This window comes from Artemia franciscana, chromosome 11, assembly GCF_032884065.1.
Source record: "Artemia franciscana chromosome 11, ASM3288406v1, whole genome shotgun sequence".
In the NCBI taxonomy this organism is placed as follows: domain Eukaryota; kingdom Metazoa; phylum Arthropoda; class Branchiopoda; order Anostraca; family Artemiidae; genus Artemia; species Artemia franciscana.
Window position 1 is genome coordinate 46,176,522 of NC_088873.1, and position 17,966 is coordinate 46,194,487.

Consider the following 17,966-nt stretch of genomic DNA (forward strand, 5'->3'; position numbering starts at 1 on the left):
AACTTGCTTTCTGCTCTTTCCGATGAAAGAGATCTTGAAGTTATTGCTGATTACCAATTAAAGTTTAGCAGCCATGCTAACTCTGTTTCATCTTCTGCAAATAAATACCTCGGTATCATAAAAAGAACCATCTCCAGCCGACACCTAAGAGTTTTTTTTGAAGTTATAGAAGGCGCTTGTACGACCACGTCTGGAGGTCGGAATGCCATTGGCAGCCCCTTTTTTCAAAAAAGATAAGAAGTTGCTTGAGGATGTCCAGCGTCTTGCAACTAAGATGGTTAGCAGCATGAATAAATTTCTATACGAAGAAAGATTACGGCGTTTAAAGCTGCCGACACTGACATGCCGAAGAAAAAGGGGTGATGTGATATTAATCAAAGAAGTCCTTTCTAGAAACACCCTTCCCGGTCTCTTTGCAGAGCCCTTGCAATCTGGTACTAGAGGACATTCAATGAAGCTTTCCATGCAGCATTCCACGAGTATACATAGAAGTCATTTCTTCATTCAGAGAGTCATCAATCTCTGGAATCAACTGTCTGAGGAAACAGTTTCTGCAACTTCAACCAACATGTTAAAGTACCACCTTGATAGTGAATGTCTCTGCCAGGAGTTCCTTTACAATTGGGAAGCTACAGAGTCCTCCACAAGAGTCTTAGCAGTAATGGTTACTGTGATTTTAGTCGAGAAGCTGCCTACACTGATATACCGAAGAAAAAGGGATGATACGATTTTAACCAAAAATTTCCTATCTAAAAACACCCTTCCCGGTCTCTTTGCAGAGCCCTTGCATTCTGGCATTAGAGGACATTCAATGAAGCTCCCCATGCAGCATTCCACGAGTAGACATAGAAGTCATTTCTTCAGCCAAAGAGTCATCAATCTGTGAAATCAACTGTCTGAGGAAACAGTTTCTGTAACTTCAACCGAAACTTTCAAGTCCCACCTTGATAAGGAATGGCTCTACCAGGAGTTCCTTTACAATTGGGAAGCTACAGAGTCCTGCACAAGAGTCTAGATCAACAACCACAACCTACACCAAAATAATTTTTTTCATCAGTGGAGCATCACATGGATGAAAAATCCTTATATCGCTCCAAGCTGCAACTAAAGGTAATTTAAGGTAATTATTTACTTGGAATTCTTAGTAGTAATGGTTAGTGTGATTTTAATCGAGTACTTAGGACTTCTATTAATTAATTGTTGGAACACATCACCCAACAATGACACGGAAGGATCACAATATTTATTTTCTTTAAAATAAATAGAAAATTACATTACTATTTGCAAAAACAAATACAGTCAAAATACCGGAATAAAATACTTGTGCTTTTCATTTTTTGCATTTTTGAATATATTCTTTAATCACAACCTAAAAGAAGGGAAGGGTTTCTCCGTTACCTACTTTTTTCTTATTCCTAAATTTAGATGGCGTTTGAACTTAAAATTCATCGTAATTATCAATTAGCATTGCCTGAAAGAGGTAGCCAATGGAAATATTTCCTTAATTATGATAAGCTGATGCTAATATTGCTCATTACATATTGGGCTACCAGTATTTAAATCCTCTAAAGCGTTATTGTAGTCCAGTTACTTTGTCTAAGGATTACAGGAATACTTGTCAGATATGGCACTATATATTTCTTTGTAGCTTTTATTATCCTTTGGTGATGCCATGCAGTAAGTTAATTAAAAGTTAATATTGTTAACCTGTCAGATTTGCATAGAATATATACTCTAAGTTGAATATAGCCTTATCTATTCTATTTAATATAGGCTAAGAGCCATGATTTAGGGTAAAGGAGATTACATTATTACGATTACAAATGGGACTACCAGGAGGTGGGGGGAGGTATGTTCATAATATTCTTATGTAATTAGGCTAGCTTAGTTATAAAGCTAATTTTAGTAGTATAAAATTAGCCTAGGCTCACTCAAAAGGAAACATTCTAGGCTACATTCTGAAAATAGGCTAGCCTACTCTCAGTGCCAATTTCCAGGCAGAGGTAGACCATGTTTTTTTTTAAAGCTTCACTGTCATACATGGCTTTTTGGTAGTGAATGTTTGCTTTATAGGACTAAGGACTTGTATTGTTTTGCAACTTGAGCTTGTATATGACTACAAAACTTCAACTTATAGTCAACCACATTCTCTAGGTATTTTCCTTACTGACTGTAAGCTGGTGTCTCCTAAATGATATGGCCATAATGCTTAATAAGCCATGAATCTAAGTATTGCTCCAAACCAGTGATTCACAATGTAGGACACACACTCCACCAGTAGGACAGATGTATTTTGGCAGGACATAGGCCTAAATAGGACTTGAAAACCCTCAAATATACGATAGCAAACTTGTTTTAGAATCATAATTTTCTTGTTTTCTATTACTTCAAAAATTAGAATAACTAGTTAAATCTTATTTTTATTTTACATCAGGACAAAGATACAAGATGTACTTTTGCCTAAAGGGCATAATAAGTCAATTTTACTGCAAGGAAGTAAGAGAACAGCACCTTTTTTTGCATGTGATTTGGCCATTTATTTAAGACCTAATTTTGCCAAAAAATACAGCAGAAGCTTAAAATATAGCCTAATATGTATTTTTTGTTATGCATTTTTTTCCAAAAAGGCAAAGCTGTTTAGAGATATCAAATCTTTTGAGGAGGCAGGTCCTTAACCCAGTTTGCAGGATCCCTACTAAGTCTTGTGAGATTTTCATACATGAAACTATAACAAGCTGAAATGGGAAGGCCATCAACCCATGCCTCTCCCATATGACTGGGTTCTTGCATTTTTTTTTTTCTTACTGTTATTATGCACTAGACTTGAAAAATTCAAGTAATTTGTTATATTTTTTCAGTATATATTTGACAATAAACATAAATTAGCCTACATGAAAACCTAAGAAAAATCAGCATTGTATGGGTTTTTATGGCACTTGATACTTACCAAGTGACATATAGCAATCACAATTTCTGTTAATCTATCTATTTGTCTTTCCTGGTTTTGCTGGTTTGGGCACTTCCAGATAAGCTAGGACAATGAAATTTGGTAGGTGTATCAGGGACCAGATTAAATTAGGAATAGTTGTTTCCCCACTTTGACCATATTGGGGAGTGGGGGGACATTTAGTTCAGAAAAATGAGGTATTTTTAACTTACAAATGGGTGATTGGATCCTAATGAAATTTGATGTTTAGAAGGATATTGTGTCTCTTATTTTAAATGAGCTCTTATTTTAAATCCCTGACAGATCTGGTGACATTGCAGGGAGTTGGAGAGGGAAACCTGAAATCTTGGAAAATGCTTAGAGTAGAGGGATCAGGATGAAACTTAGCAGGAAAAATAAGCACAAGTCCTAGATACATAATTGACATAACTGGAACAGATCCAGTCTCTATGGGGGAGTTGGGGGGAGGGGTTAATTCAGAGAGATTAGAAAAAAGGGTGTTTTTAACTTATGACTGAGTGATTGGATCATAATGAAATTTGATATTTAGAAGGACCTCATAACCCAGACCTCTTATTTTAAATCTCAACTGGATCCAGTGTTGTTGGGGGGTCTTGAAATCTTGGAAAACACATAGAGTGGAGAGATTGGGATGAAACTTGGTGCAAAGAATAAGCACAAGTCCTAGATACATGATTGACATAACTGGACCAGATTTGCTCTCTTTGGGGGAGTTGTGGGGACCTATTTGGTAATTTGGAAAAATTAGAAAAAATGAGGCATTTTTAACTTATAAGTGGGTGATTGGATCCTAATGAAATTAGATTTTTGGAAGTACCTTGTTTCTCAGAGCTCTTATTTTAAATCCTGACCAGATATGTTGACATTGGGGGGAGTTGGAGGAAGAAACTAGAAATCATAGAAAATTCTTAGAGTAGAGAGATCATGATGATACTTGGTGGGGAAAATAAGCATAAGTCCTAGATACATGATTGAAATAACCAGACCAGACTGCCTCTCTTTGGGGGAGTTGGGGGGGGGGGGTTAATTTGGAAAAATTAGAAAAAAATGAGGTATGTTTAACTTATGAATGGGTGATCAGATCTCAATGAAATTTGATATCTACAAGGGTTTTGTGCTTCAGAGTTCTTATTTAAAATCCTGACCAGATCTGGCGATTTTGGGGGGAGTTGGAGGGGTAAACCAGAAATCTTAGAAAATGTGAAATAGAGGTATCTTTATCTTATGAATGGGTGATCAGGTCTTAATGAAACTTGATATATAGAAAGATCTTATGTCTCAGATGCTTTATTTTCAATTTGAATTGGACCCAGGTACATAGGAGTGTAGAGAGCAGAAACAGAAATCTTGAAAAAAATATGAGCTGAACTATGCTGAAAATCATTCAAGTAAATTGGTACTATGTTCTAAATCATAAATATACCATTTGTAAGGCTATTCGTAGGTTAGGCCTAGCTTTATGGCTTGGGATTTAACAGTAAACTGAAATTGATATAAACATTTAGAAGAAAACAGATCTTGGAAAACACTTAGAGTGGAGAGATCAGGATGAAACTTGATGGGAAGAATAAACACAAGTTCTAGATATGTTATTGACTTAACTAGACCAGATCTGCTCTCTTTGGGGGAGTTGGGGGGGATTTCCAGTGCTTTTGGGCATGCTAGGATGATGAAAATTGGTGGGTGTGTCAGGGACCTGCACAAATGGACTTGATAACAGTTGTTTCCCCAATTTGACCATCTGGGGGGCTGGAGGGAGAGGAAAAATTGAAAAAATGAGGTATTTTTAACTTACAAATGGGTGATCAGATCTTAATGAAATCTGATATTTAGAAGGACTTTGTGTCTTGGAGCTCTTATTTTAAATCATGACTGTATCTGGGGATATTGGGGGAGTTGGAAAAGGAAATGAAATCTTGAAAATGCTTTGAGTGGAGAGATTGGGATGGAACTTGGCGGGAAGAATAAGCACAAGTCCTAGATACATGATTGACATAACCAGACTGAATCTGCTCTCTATGGGGGGAGTTGGGGGGGGGTATTACTTCAGAAAGATCGAGGTATTTTTAACTTACAAACAGGTGACAAGATCTTAATGAAGTATGATATTTAGAAGGAATTCATGTCTCAGAGCTCTTATTTTAAATCCCAGCCAGATCTGGTTACATTTGGGGGAGTTGGAGGGGGAAACCAGAAATTTTGGAAAATGCTTAGAGTGGAGAGATCAGGATGAAACATGGTGGGTAGAATAAGCAAATCGTGTAGATATGTGATTGATGTAACTGGACTGGATCCACTCTCTTTGGGGGAGTTTGGGGGGGGTCCAGTACTTTGGCAAATCTGGTGCATCTGGACATGGCTAGGATGATAAAAATTGGTAGGTGTGTCGGGGACCTGCACAATTTGACTTGATAATGTTGTTTTCCCCGATTCAACCATCTGGGGGCTGAAGAGAGAGGAAAAATGTGGTATTTTTAACATGCAAATTGGTGGTCAGATCTAATAAATTTTTATGCTTTAAAGACCTTGTGTCTCAGAGCTCTTATTTTAAATCCTGACCAGTATTAAACCTCTGATTTTCCTTTTGTATCAATCAATTGATTCTTAGAATTTTGCTAGAGCTCATGCCATATGAGCTCTTAGCTCTTGTTTGGTTTCATCTTTTGCTTCAATAAAAGTAAAGGAGTCAGAAAAGGTGACATTCTTTTATAAATGATCTTAAATGCTGAGTTTGTCAATATTTCACATTATAAATTACTAATAAATTCAGCATGCCAATTAAAATCCTTAAAAATCCCACCACCACTTCTTAAAGCTACTGCTGTACAGAAATTGAATTGTTAAACCCTATGGTCCTTGATGTACATAATAAACAAACAAATTTAATATAAAAAAGACAAAATGTACTATGTTCTAAATCATAAATATACCATCTGTAAGGTTATTTGTAGGTTAAGCCTCGCTTTATGGCTTGAGATTTAATAGTAAACTGAAATTGATATAAACATCTAGAAGAAAATAGGACAACACTAAACCCAAAATGCAAACTGAAAAACAAACACTTAAACTGGAACTCATTGCTATTAAACCAAGTCTTTTAAGTATAGTTGTGTATTTTTCAGAAATAGTATGACTAGCTATTATCAGGACAGTATTCATGGTGGTTCAGCTCAGTCATTGCAGATGTATGGAAGTGTTTATAGTAAAAGTTCAGCAAATGTACCATACACAAATGGCAATCATGACAATAAACATGGAGTTGTCAGCAATAATCTAAACAGTGATAGCTCATCGAAAGAGCAAGAGACTCAAGATGAAACTCCAGAAATTGACATTACAATCAGTAATGTAGTGTGTAGTTACAGTGTCAAATGCCATTTGAACCTCAAGTCTATTGCTATGACTGGATTCAATGTTGAATTTAGGAGAGAAAATGCTGTAAGTTCATTTTGTTTTGCTTTTAGAAATTTTGATTGTATGATTTTGGAAAAAGTGGCATGGGAGGGGGCCTAGTTTACCTCCAATTTTTTTTTTTTACTTAAAAAGGGAACTAGAACTTTTCATTTCCATTAGAATGAGCCCTTTCTCAACATTCTAAGTTCACTGGGTCAATACAATCACCCCTTGGGGAAAACAAAAATAAATAACAAGTAAACCCACTTCCATGATTTTCTTCTGGAAAAAAAAAAAATCAGAATCCCATGTTTTTGCAGATAGAAACTTGAAACCTCTACAGTGGGACCCACTGATATGCTGAATCTGATGGTGATATTTTTGCTAAGATTTTGTGACTTTTGGTGGATGTTTACCCTGTTGTACAAAACTCAGGCAAATTTTCTCAGGCTCATAACCTTTGATGGGTGACACTAAATTTACCTAAACTTATAAATTTAAAATAAACATAACAATCCAATTTTTTTGATATATTTATTTACAGAAAATATATTTATATTATGGAAAAAATTTACACAGAAAATGTTGTAAGTTCATTTTGTTTTGTTAATGTCAATGTATTGAATTGGTGAATTTAGTTAGTTTCTACCAACCTTATAAACTTTCCCTGACTAACAAACTAAGTTAAGCCAGAATTTTCCATCATAGAGAAACTAAAAAGTAATGGTCTGGAAGTACAATTTCCTGTTAATTTTAGACCCTTCTCTAGGAAAAATCATCTGAAGAAAACCCTTTATATTCACTGAAGTGCAGGGAAAAGGGAAGGGAATGTTGTGATTGTGCTATTTAATCATAATTATGTTTTTTTTGTTCTTTTTTTTTCTTTTTTATGTGTTTGAGCAACAATATTAGGAAATAATCTTGCCATTTTTCTTTGGGGAGGGGGATCTGACAAGGACCCCAATAATTGACATAAGTCAATAAATTTATTTAAAAAAAAGAGTGAAAACAGAAAAAAAAACAAGGAATTAGGGCGCCAGAAAAAAATCTTGGGGGAGGGTCCCCTGGATCTACCATTGTTTGAGTCAATCTTAATTCTTGTAAAATGAAATTAAAATGTGAAAGCATTTTACAAAAATAGTAATGCCAAATTTAGCTTGTAATCCAGGCACTTCAGGACCCCTTAAAAAAACCCTTTTCAATGGAAAACAAAGCAGGTTAAAGAAAAATACGTTTTTTTTAGAAAATGATGTGGAGGAAAAAATCAAATAAAAGTACTCTTAACTTATTTGGGTGGAAAGGTGTCAAATATATCATTACAGAGCTTAATTTTCTATTATTCGATTAAATACTCACAATTAGCCACAGAGGGGAGGGGGGTCGCAGCCAGGGATGTATGAATTGTGATTTGGCTTCTAATACAGGATTATTTTCATTATTATCTGGATTTGAATCTAGAATGAAGTCTTTTGAATGCTATTGTACACTTATATTTCAAACTCAATATCACAAATCTGCCATAGTTTCAGAACCAAGTCCTTAATTTTTTCTAAACATAGGCCTATTTTCAAGTATCTGTATAGTTAGTGATTTGAAATTTATCAACCACCTAGTCATTAGTCCATGGTTCTCAAAACTGATTGGCATACTTTTCAGGCATGAAAAAAAAAAAATATATGAATTTATTTAGTGATTCAACTTACAAAAAGTATTTCACTTTCTATTCTAAAGCTAAACACTATGGACAAAAAGAAAAAGAAAAAAAAAATTAGCCTTACGGCATTTCACGACTAACAAAGAAACAAAACTAAACATCTAAAATAAACTACAAAAAGTTTTGTTTTTTTATTAAAAAAAAAAAAAAAACTTTTCAGGCATCTGGATCTAAATTATTTGCAGAGAATAAGAGTTTTGGATTCATATTCAACTTAGAATTTGAACATGTCCAAATTCTTGAATCTCTTGTTTTAATCACCAGCAAACTATTGTATATAACTAATATCTCTGTCTTATATTATTACTTATTATATAAATTAATATCTTTGTCTTGTATCAAACTTAGAACAAGATTGACAACCTGGTTATGAGAGATAGAACCTTTTGTGGGTGGTCCTATCCAATTGGTTTTTGTTTCTTCTTCTACTACTAAGTCTTCTCTACTACTGCATCTGATTTATTTACTGATTTTGTCCGTTGATTTTTGAATATCAACTTGGTGGAACTAATGAAAGACTTGAGAGCCATGTTTAGTTACAGTAAAGCCAAGACAGATAGTCTTTGTGAGAGGCAAAGCTGGCATAACTTTTACATAGTGTATAAAAATTAATCTTTTCACTACTTGATGATAGTCTATCATTAATCCTGTGGCAGAACTAAGGTAGTTTGGTACACAGACTTGAGAGCCATGGCTAATTAGAGTAAAGCTGTGGCAATTAGCTATAATAGCTAATTAGAGTAAAGCCATGACAGATAGTCTCTGTGAGAGACAAAGCTGGTATAACTTTTACATAGTGTATAAAAATTAATCTTTTCACTACTTGATGATAGTCTATATATATATATATATATATATATATATATATATATATATATATATATATATATATATATATATATATATATATCCTGTGGCAGAACTAAGGTAGTTTGGTACACAGACTTGAGAGCCATGGCTAATTAGAGAAAAGCCATGGCAATTAGCCATAATGGCTAATTAGAGTATCATCCATCCTATGGCAGAACTAAGGTAGTTTGGTATACAATAAGGGTAATTCAAATAGTCCATCAGTTCTCTGTGCCATTTAAAGATGACTGTAGACCAAAAATGATGCATAGATTGGAATCTTAATCACTGTATTAAAATATTTTTAGTTTTTCTATTAAATGTAGTTTGATGTTGGGAGTTAAGTTATGACTGTTGTTGTATCTGATCTTTTTTCTTCCATAGATTGCACCCTTTGCCTCTCCCCCTACCCCTTTTAGAGTCTTTTTAAAGTTTTCATTAAAATCTTTCAATATTCACCCTTTGGGGATTTGGCTTCAAGTATTTCATCTAAAAAGACACATTTTTATGCTTTTTTGGTTTTGTCTCTTCTGGTACATATTATTTATTATTGTCTTCAATTGTAAGAATTAAAAATTGAAGTGGCAGTTTAAAAATGGTGCCAGAATGAAACAAAGAATAAGAATAAAGAAGAACAAAGAATAAATGTTTATCTTACCATGTTATCTAGAATTGCTGTATCAAAATTTGGCACACAATTTAAACTCAATTTCTCTTTTATTTTAAGGGGAATACAACGTATATTATCCCTTGATTGCAAACACAGTTAAAGAACGACCTTAAGAGGTCGTGCCCATTTAATTATGAAATTATATAACCAGTAACATCAGTCCAAATGGCTGTCCAAAGAAAGACATGAAAGCACTTGATACTGGGCAACCAATAATTAACAAACAAAACTCTTAACAAAGGAACAAAACAAACAAAGAAGAAAATAAAACAACCAAGTTTTGACTAATCTCTAATCATGAAAGTCAAAGCAAATATGCAGAATAATAATAATAATCAAAGAAAAAAAAATATTTCAGCTGGTTGTTAATGTTTTCTAAGCAGGAGGCTCAAATATTTTTAGGGACTGCTGTTTCCTGAACTTCAAAAAACTGAACTTCCTTACTCTATGCAATCAGGTAAAAACAAAATCACCCTTTCTAATGATACAAGGTTTAAGGTAAATGGGAACTTCTTGGGAGGGTGTAAACAGGAAGGCTTTGAATAGACGAAGATGGTGGAGGAGTGTGTGTAGGCCTGTTGGCCTCAGGTGGCTTGGTGCTGCAATGAGTTGTTAGTAGTAGTAGTAGTAGTAGTAGTGATGATGTAACTTACATTAATATTGAACGTCTCTATCTCCAGGACAAAATCAGAGAAGTTAAATGGTTTTTCAACCATAAAATAGTCAAATGGTTTGTGTGGCCAATTCTAAATAGTTTGGCCACACAAACTAAAATAGCTTACAATGTACAGGATGGGGTGATCCTTTAAGGTATCAAATCTCGTTAATAAATAATAATCCTAAATAATAAATAATATAAATAATAAAAACAATATGAATAATAAAATAATATAAATAATAAAAACAATACAAATAATAAATAATAATTATTATAATTCTAAATAATAATAATAATAATTCTAGCTGCTCATTTAATGTCCTAACAAGTGGAAAGTATCATTCATAGGGGCACATGGAACTAACTGACGAAGATAGTAATGACTCAGACAAGATTTATGTGTGCAACCGTTTCTGATCTAAAATGGAACTAAAAGTGACTGGAATTTATTATAAAAAAAGAGCCAAATCGCAAACTTGAGTAATTGCATGTTTAAAAGCATATTGTGAGTTCTACCAATTTGCGTCCCTACCAATTTGCGTGACAAGTGGTGATGCTAATGTGGGTTGATCAGATCTTAATGAAATTTGATGTTTGGAAGGATATCGTGTCTCAGAGCTGTTATTTTAAATCCCGACTGGATCTGGTGACATTGGGGGGGTTGGGAGGGGGAAACCTAAAATCTTGGAAAACACTTAGAGTGGAGGGATCGGGATGAAACTTGGTGGGAAAAATTATGACAAGTCCTCCGGAACGGATCTGCTCTCTTTGGGGTAGCTGGGGGGGGGGGTCATTCTGAAAAATTGGAAAAAATGAGGTACTTTTAACTTACGAACGGGTGATCGGATCTCAATGAAATTTGATATTTAGAAGGATATCGTGTCTCAAAGCTCTTATTTTAAATCCCGACCGGATCTGGTGACACTGGGAGGATTTTGGGGTGGGGGAACCTATAATCATGGAAAACGCTTAGATTGGAGGTATTGGGATGAAGCAGAAGTCTTAGATACGTGATTTACATAATTGGAACGGATCCGCTCTATTGGGGGGGGGGGGTGGTTAATTCTGAAAAATTAGAAAAAATGACGTATTTTTAACTTCCGAAGGAGTGATCGGATCTTAATGAAACTTCATATTTAGAAGGATCTCGTAACTCAGATCTCTTATTTCAAATCTCAACCGGATCCAGCGTCATTGGAGGGGGGTGGATATCTTAGAAAATACTTAAAGTGGAGAGATCAGGATGAAAATGGATGAGAAGAATAAAAACCTGTCTAAGATACTTGACTGACATAACCGGATCGGATCTGCTCTCTTTGGTGGAGTTGGGAGGGGGTGGAGGTGGTAATTTTGAAAATTGAGGCATTTGTAACTTACGAAAGGGTGACCAGATTTTAATGAAATTTGATATTTAGAAGGATATCGCGTCTCAGAGCTCTTATTTTAAATCTCGACCTGATCTGGTGACATGGGAGAGGGGTTGGGAGGGGGAAACCTAAAATCTTGGAAAACACTTTTTTGGGGTAGGAGGGGTCTGATTCTTAGAGAATGAATCCCAGATTCAATCGTCTTGATTTTATGATGCTTTGATGGCTCAATTTCTTATGGGTGATTGTCATTGGAATATCTTTAAGGGTAGAGAGCCTCCTCCCCTTCTATGTGATCGAGTATGAGTATACTGATTGATCTTCCAAACCATATAACCGTTTTAAATTTCACACAAGCTCATATAGCCTAGAGCAATATTAAAAAGAACCTCTGAGTTCTTTACCGATTTTAACTTTGAAATAGGAAAGATCCAGCGTTTCAATGTTGATTTTCATGGCCTGTATAAAAAAGCTTTATGTTTTCTATTGAGTAAAACTGACTTTTTTTTCGTTTACCTCTAGTGACTTTGCTTAACCAAAGCTGTCAAATTTTAAGGTTTAAAGCACAAGTTAAATAAATCTATTAACGTAATTACTATCGTGTCAAATGAAGCTTGAGAAAATGCAATTTAAATTAAGAAATGAAATGTTAAGTTTGAACTTAATGAACTGTAAAAAGTACTTATATTTGATGCTCACTTCTGCCTAATTTTTGTTATCTTGGATGTCAGTTTAATGACAATTTGTTGGCATATGCACTTAGAATGGGTTTCCTATTTGACCATGAAATATTTGAATAAAACTCTGAAGGGGAGTAAAAAACAAAAATTGTTTGGCAGGACAAAAAAAAGTCCTAACTTTGAAATTTTGTGAAAGTATTAGTTTTTGAAGCACGGATGAACGTATGGGGAAGTATGAGGAAGTACTGTTCAATAGAGGATGTTCCTGCCACGGATCCAATTCAGATTAGAATGTAGGTTTCCTATTTGACCATGAAATATTTGAATAAAACTTTGAAGGGGAGTAAAAAACAAAAATTGTTTGGCAGGACAAAAAAAAGTCCTAACTTTGAAATTTTGTGAAAGTATTAGTTTTTGAAGCACGGGTGAACGTATGGGGAAGTATGAGGAAGTACCGTTCAATAGAGGATGTTCCTGCCACGCATCCAATTCAGATTAGAATGTAGTCCCGAGACAAAAGAATAGAAACAAAACGAGCTGAATTGTGTATTTGCTAGTTGTCCTCAAGGACTAAAAATGTTTGTTTTAAGGCCTTTTTATTTTTATTATATCAACCTACAGTATTCGCGAAAGTTAGTACAAGGAATCGTGGATGCTAACTGGGTTTCTCCTTTAAAGTGGGGTATTAGAAGATATTTTTGGGTGTCCTTCCAGCCGATTTTGAGGGACTCTCACTTTTGATGCAAGTGGCCTATTGATGGATTTGCTTATATTTATTAATTCACTGTTTTGTTTCAGGGTGTTTCTTTTGAAATGCTTGCACGTTAAGTTGGGTGGACACTAACAAGGGGCTAGCATAGGTATAGCTTAATGCAGGATTGTATCCCCCGTTTCTAGAAAACCTATTTCTCCCATAGAAAATCCTTAATTGCGAGTGTAAATCTAAGTTCTGACGGAAAACGGTAATTACTTCTTCTCCTCCTCTAGATGGCAGGGTGCTCCCCTGGAAAGAATCCCTAACTACATCCTTGGTAACAATGAGTGTGATTATGCTGGCACGTATAGGGAGGGGGAAGTGATCTTTTTCTGAGATTTGTCCGACGGATCCCTTCCCAAAGAATTGAAAAACAGTGCCCTAAAAAGCACCTTTTCTTGATTATGACGCCATATTCCGCCAGGAAAAACGTTCTGACTCTCGGCCTAGTAGGGTTTAGTCTTAGTGCGTCTATAAGGGCTATATTTCTTCTTCCAACTTTGAAATTGTAAATTCCACTATCTACGACAGCATAAGCTTAGCAATCAGGATGGCAGGAGGTAACGCTTCCTGCAAAAACTCTTGAAGACCGGGTAAAACCAAGTCTTGGTAGAAGAGGGTAAATTGGCCACCCCCCTCCCTTCCCCCATAGAAATTCTTTAGCAACACCTATGTGTGTCAATCATTAAAGTAGCAACGTTCAGTTTTTAGGTACAACATTTATCCCGTTGCATCATCGTTAGAAACAGCCTGTCAGTTTGCCAAATGTAGACTTGTCCTTGACTGGAAATAATAAATGAAAAAGGTAATAAATGAAAATATTAAGAATTTTTTCACCAGCTAGGAAAAATACAATGCAAATTTTATTATTTGCATTTGCGAAAATATGACTTAAATAACACAGGTGTTTCTAATACAGTAACTAAGAAAAAAATCCGCAGGAAATGAAGCTGATATTAAAACTAAACGATATAAATTACTTTGAATGAAGGATTTTTTTTTAATTTATAATAGAAAAAGGAGTTGTTCAAAGTATATTTCGGTTTTCGTAAAGCGTTAACTATACTAGGCTTTAATGGGGCTGAGGGGGTATGGCAATACTACGCTTATATATCCAATTTCTTTTCCTTAAATTCAACTTCATCGTTTGGTGTAGTCTTTGTTAGTTAATGTCTTCCTTTGGGGTAATTTCTGCTTGTTTAAGCTATAATATGACTCTTTACTTTTTGTTGAAAAACATTTATATTAATTTTTTAACTTAAATAGTTCCTGTAATTAATAGCAGTAGCAATGTCTGTTAATAATGTGTTATTTATTGAAGTAGGTAATGCTGATTAACATTAGTAGCGTGGTAATAACAGTTGTGGTGGGAATAGAGACGGTATGAGATGTTGTTGTGGCTATAAAGAATTTTTCTGCAAAGGAAACACTTTTATCTGGTCGTATGAAAGTAAGTTGAAAAGTTCGGGAATTGTTCTTCTTACATAGAAAGTGACTTGTAAACGAGAATTGATAAGAATGTTCATATTTAGGGGGAGATGTTGGATACCTAAGTTCATGCTTTACTTTTTTTTATTATTTATTGTTTGTGTTATTTATTGAAGTAGGTAATGCTGATTAACATTAGTAGCGTGGTAATAACAGTTGTGGTGGGAATAGAGACGGTATGAGATGTTGTTGTGACAATAAAGAATTTTCCTGCAGAGGAAAAAGTTTTATCTGGTCGTATGAGAGTAAGTTGAAAAGTTCGGGAATTGTTCTTCTTACATAGAAAGTGACTTGTAAAGGAGAATTGATAAGAGTGTTCATCTTTAGGGGGAGATGTTAGATACCTAAGTTCATGCTTTACTTTTTTTGTATTTAATTTTTTTTTTTTTTTTGGGGGGGGGGTCTAATTTTTGTTTGCATTTGAAGATAAGAGACATTCGTTTCTGTCCATATCACAGAGTTGACTTGTCTAGAATCTTAAGAGTGGGCTCATCATCAGGGGCGAGGGGTTGATAATTTGATAATTAAATTGATAATTTTCGTTTGTGATAATTTTAAAGGCAGGGAAAGTTGGATTGATGCAAGTGGTTCTGTGGTAATTTTGGTAGTGGACACGGAACCAAATTGTCTTACCATCAACTGCATGGGAAAGAAACAAAGTGTTATGTATTGAGTTAAATGAATGTACGCAGTCCTTGAAAATGCTGCATCTTCAAAAGTAAGAACTACATTGGCTTAAATTTTGTAGTTCAGGGCAAAACTCAGATTTTGATGTTTTTCACAATACTGATTTCTTTCTTTTGAAAAATATCAGCGTTGATTTTTTTAACATTATTTTGCTTCAACTAAGCGGCGATATTTTTGTTGCCATCAGAATTAGCACATCTCTTGTCTCTGACTAGTCTTCATATCATGTTTTTAATTTAGACAACCTTTCTATTCCATTCACCCCGCCAGTCAGATTGGACGTCAACCTTTTACCGCTTACACTGTTGCCTGGAGTATTACATTGTGACAATCCTACCTGAAGTTTCACCCATTTAGTAGTTCGATAAAAAATTATAATATGTTTATTTTTTACTTCAAAGCGATTTTTTCTAATCTTTCTTTCTTATTGTTTTATTTTTTATTGGTTTTTGAATTAGCATGTTTTGTCTCCCCATGCCCTTCAGAGTGGATATCTCAGGCTTAGGAAAGTCTCTCGCGTGACGGGCGCGCCATTCATTTTTTGGTGTTTTTTTTCTCACTTAATTGTGTTTTCTTTTTCTGTCTCTCCCTGCACTCCAGGTCTCCTGGGTTGGAATAAGATGTTTTTTTTTTTTTTATTTGTTCAAACATTTTTTTTTTAATTAAATGAGCTCTGAACTCTGATTGACTGTCAGAAAAATAGATAATAAAATTTTCTTAAACAGAAACGCCATAATTTGAAACTTTACGGAACTTGTCACCATGTTTTGAAAACGAAAAATCTTTTTGGGACACACAATTTTTAATTGTTCGAGTGGCGACAGCTACAACATTTAGTCGATGGCGAATAAACAAAACCGAAGCGTTACTCTTTTTCTCTCTCTCTCTTTCTTTCTCTCTCTCTCTCTTTCTCTCTCTCTCTCTCTCTCTCTCTCTCTCTCTCTCTCTCTCTCTCTCTCTCTCTCTCTCTCTCTCTCTCTCTCTCTCTCTCTGTCTTTCTTTCTTTCTTTCCTATATTGTTTCGTTATGGCCCTTTGAGATTATCCTGATAGAAAGTGTTCTAATTCAGCCCAATTTCTGTTACTACAGATGTTAACAATGAAGTTGAGAAAACCCAATGTGACAGCTAGTATCTGGTCCTCAGGTCATGTGACTGTGACGGGCTCAACAAGTAACACAGAAGCGAGAATAGCTGCTCGGCGGGTTGCCCGACTCCTCCAAAAAATGGGCTACAAAGTCAGAATGTCGAATTATAGGATTGTCAATGTTCTCGGAAGTTGTACAATGCCTTGGGCAATTAAAATTCAAAATTTCTCGGCCGAATATCCAAATCAAATCAGGTAATACGAAGAACTATTCCTTTACTGTTAGATTATGTGGCTTAGTATTCCTTAGAATGCATAAATAATTAAATGTTCCAGTGTCAAATTGATTAACTAATTGCCAATTGCTAACCAAGTTAATTTGTTAATTTTTAGTTTTATTTATTTTCATTCTTATTTTTTTATTATTTGTTGTTATTACATTATTAGTCTATATTTACTAACTTTAATTTGTTAAGTGCCAACTAAGTTGTTGCTAATTGAATAAGTATCAGTTAATTTAATTGCAAGTAGCAATGAAAAGTTTTACCTAAGTAAAAAGCTTCAGGCAATAGTATCAGAGTAGATATAATTCGGATATTCTGATAATGCTCAGTTATTGTGTGTTGGCTTGTGTTTGATTTTGGATTCAGCGTCTAGGTATGTTTAGGGTGTTAAATTTTTTAGTGACCTTTTTTTGTAGAGTTGAGACTTGCTCAATTCAGTACTGCCTCTTCCTCCTACTCTTGCCAATAGAGAAAGACAAATTGAACCCCTATTTTTTTGCCAGGATTTCAATCAGCTTCAGTACAAAGGACATCTAAATAAAAACTGCTTTTGACCCCTGGGCCCATCTTCAGCCTATTCATACCGGAAAACTACCATTTTGTTCAATTTGTCTTTTGGCTGTTTCAAAGTCATAATATTAATAGCTTATCCGTCGCGCCTTGATGTGACCTCAAAAGAAATGAAATTCACAAATTCTCCGTCGCCCTGGAAATTACCCCCGTTAAACCCCCCCCCTCTCTGAAAATTCCTCCCCGTGTATTAATAACGATCGTATTTTTAAATTTAAAAGTATTTGAAAAATATTCTTTCCGGAAAGCTCCAAGAAAAATTTACCTCTAGGAGAAACTCATCGGTTGCAATTCCTTTGCGTAAAATTCTCCTCCGGAGGACTCCGCCTCTGTGGAAAATTCTCCCTGTTTATAATACGATTCGATATAATTTTTATTGGAAAACGTTTGTGGAGTCGTTCATTTAAAAACGCCAACAAGTAGCTCATCAAAATTTTCCTCCAGCCATTTGACCCTAGTCTGAGATAGCTCACGGCACCTCAGGAGAAAATGCCCCAATCCATCCTCCACCACATTGCGGAGCTGACAATGTTTTTACTCCAATGCTTCCCCTAAATCTCCAAAAGTCACCCCCCTTCCCACTTGCAGATAGTTCTACTGGATGCATATCTTTATAAATTTAACTGGAACATTGAAATGAAATAAACTTCCATTCCATATCTAGATTTAACTTGCACTACCATGGCACTACCATTTCTAAATTCTTTGCTCTTCTATACTCCATCATTCTATACATCATCATTCCTCTTACTCCAATCATTCTCAACAGGCTTGTTATATCATCTCTTGAACCCAAACC

General features: G+C 35.0%; 1 protein-coding gene across 4 annotated transcripts in view; it reads left to right on the forward strand.

The window, feature by feature from the left end:
• The first annotated feature begins 1,453 nt into the window (after positions 1-1,453).
• Positions 1,454-17,966, forward strand: part of LOC136033294 (TATA box-binding protein-like 1) — a 45,700-nt gene continuing 29,187 nt past the window's right edge. For 2 of the 4 annotated variants that reach the window (XM_065714062.1, XM_065714061.1), the window contains exons 1-3: positions 1,487-1,677; positions 6,091-6,406; positions 16,318-16,568. In XM_065714062.1, the coding sequence (XP_065570134.1) occupies positions 1,673-1,677; positions 6,091-6,406; positions 16,318-16,568 (572 nt within the window). In that variant the 5' untranslated portion in view covers positions 1,487-1,672. Of the gene's footprint in view, positions 1,678-6,090; positions 6,407-16,317; positions 16,569-17,966 lie in introns of all 4 variants that reach the window. The other 2 variants (XM_065714063.1, XM_065714060.1) reach the window with 2 other exon arrangements.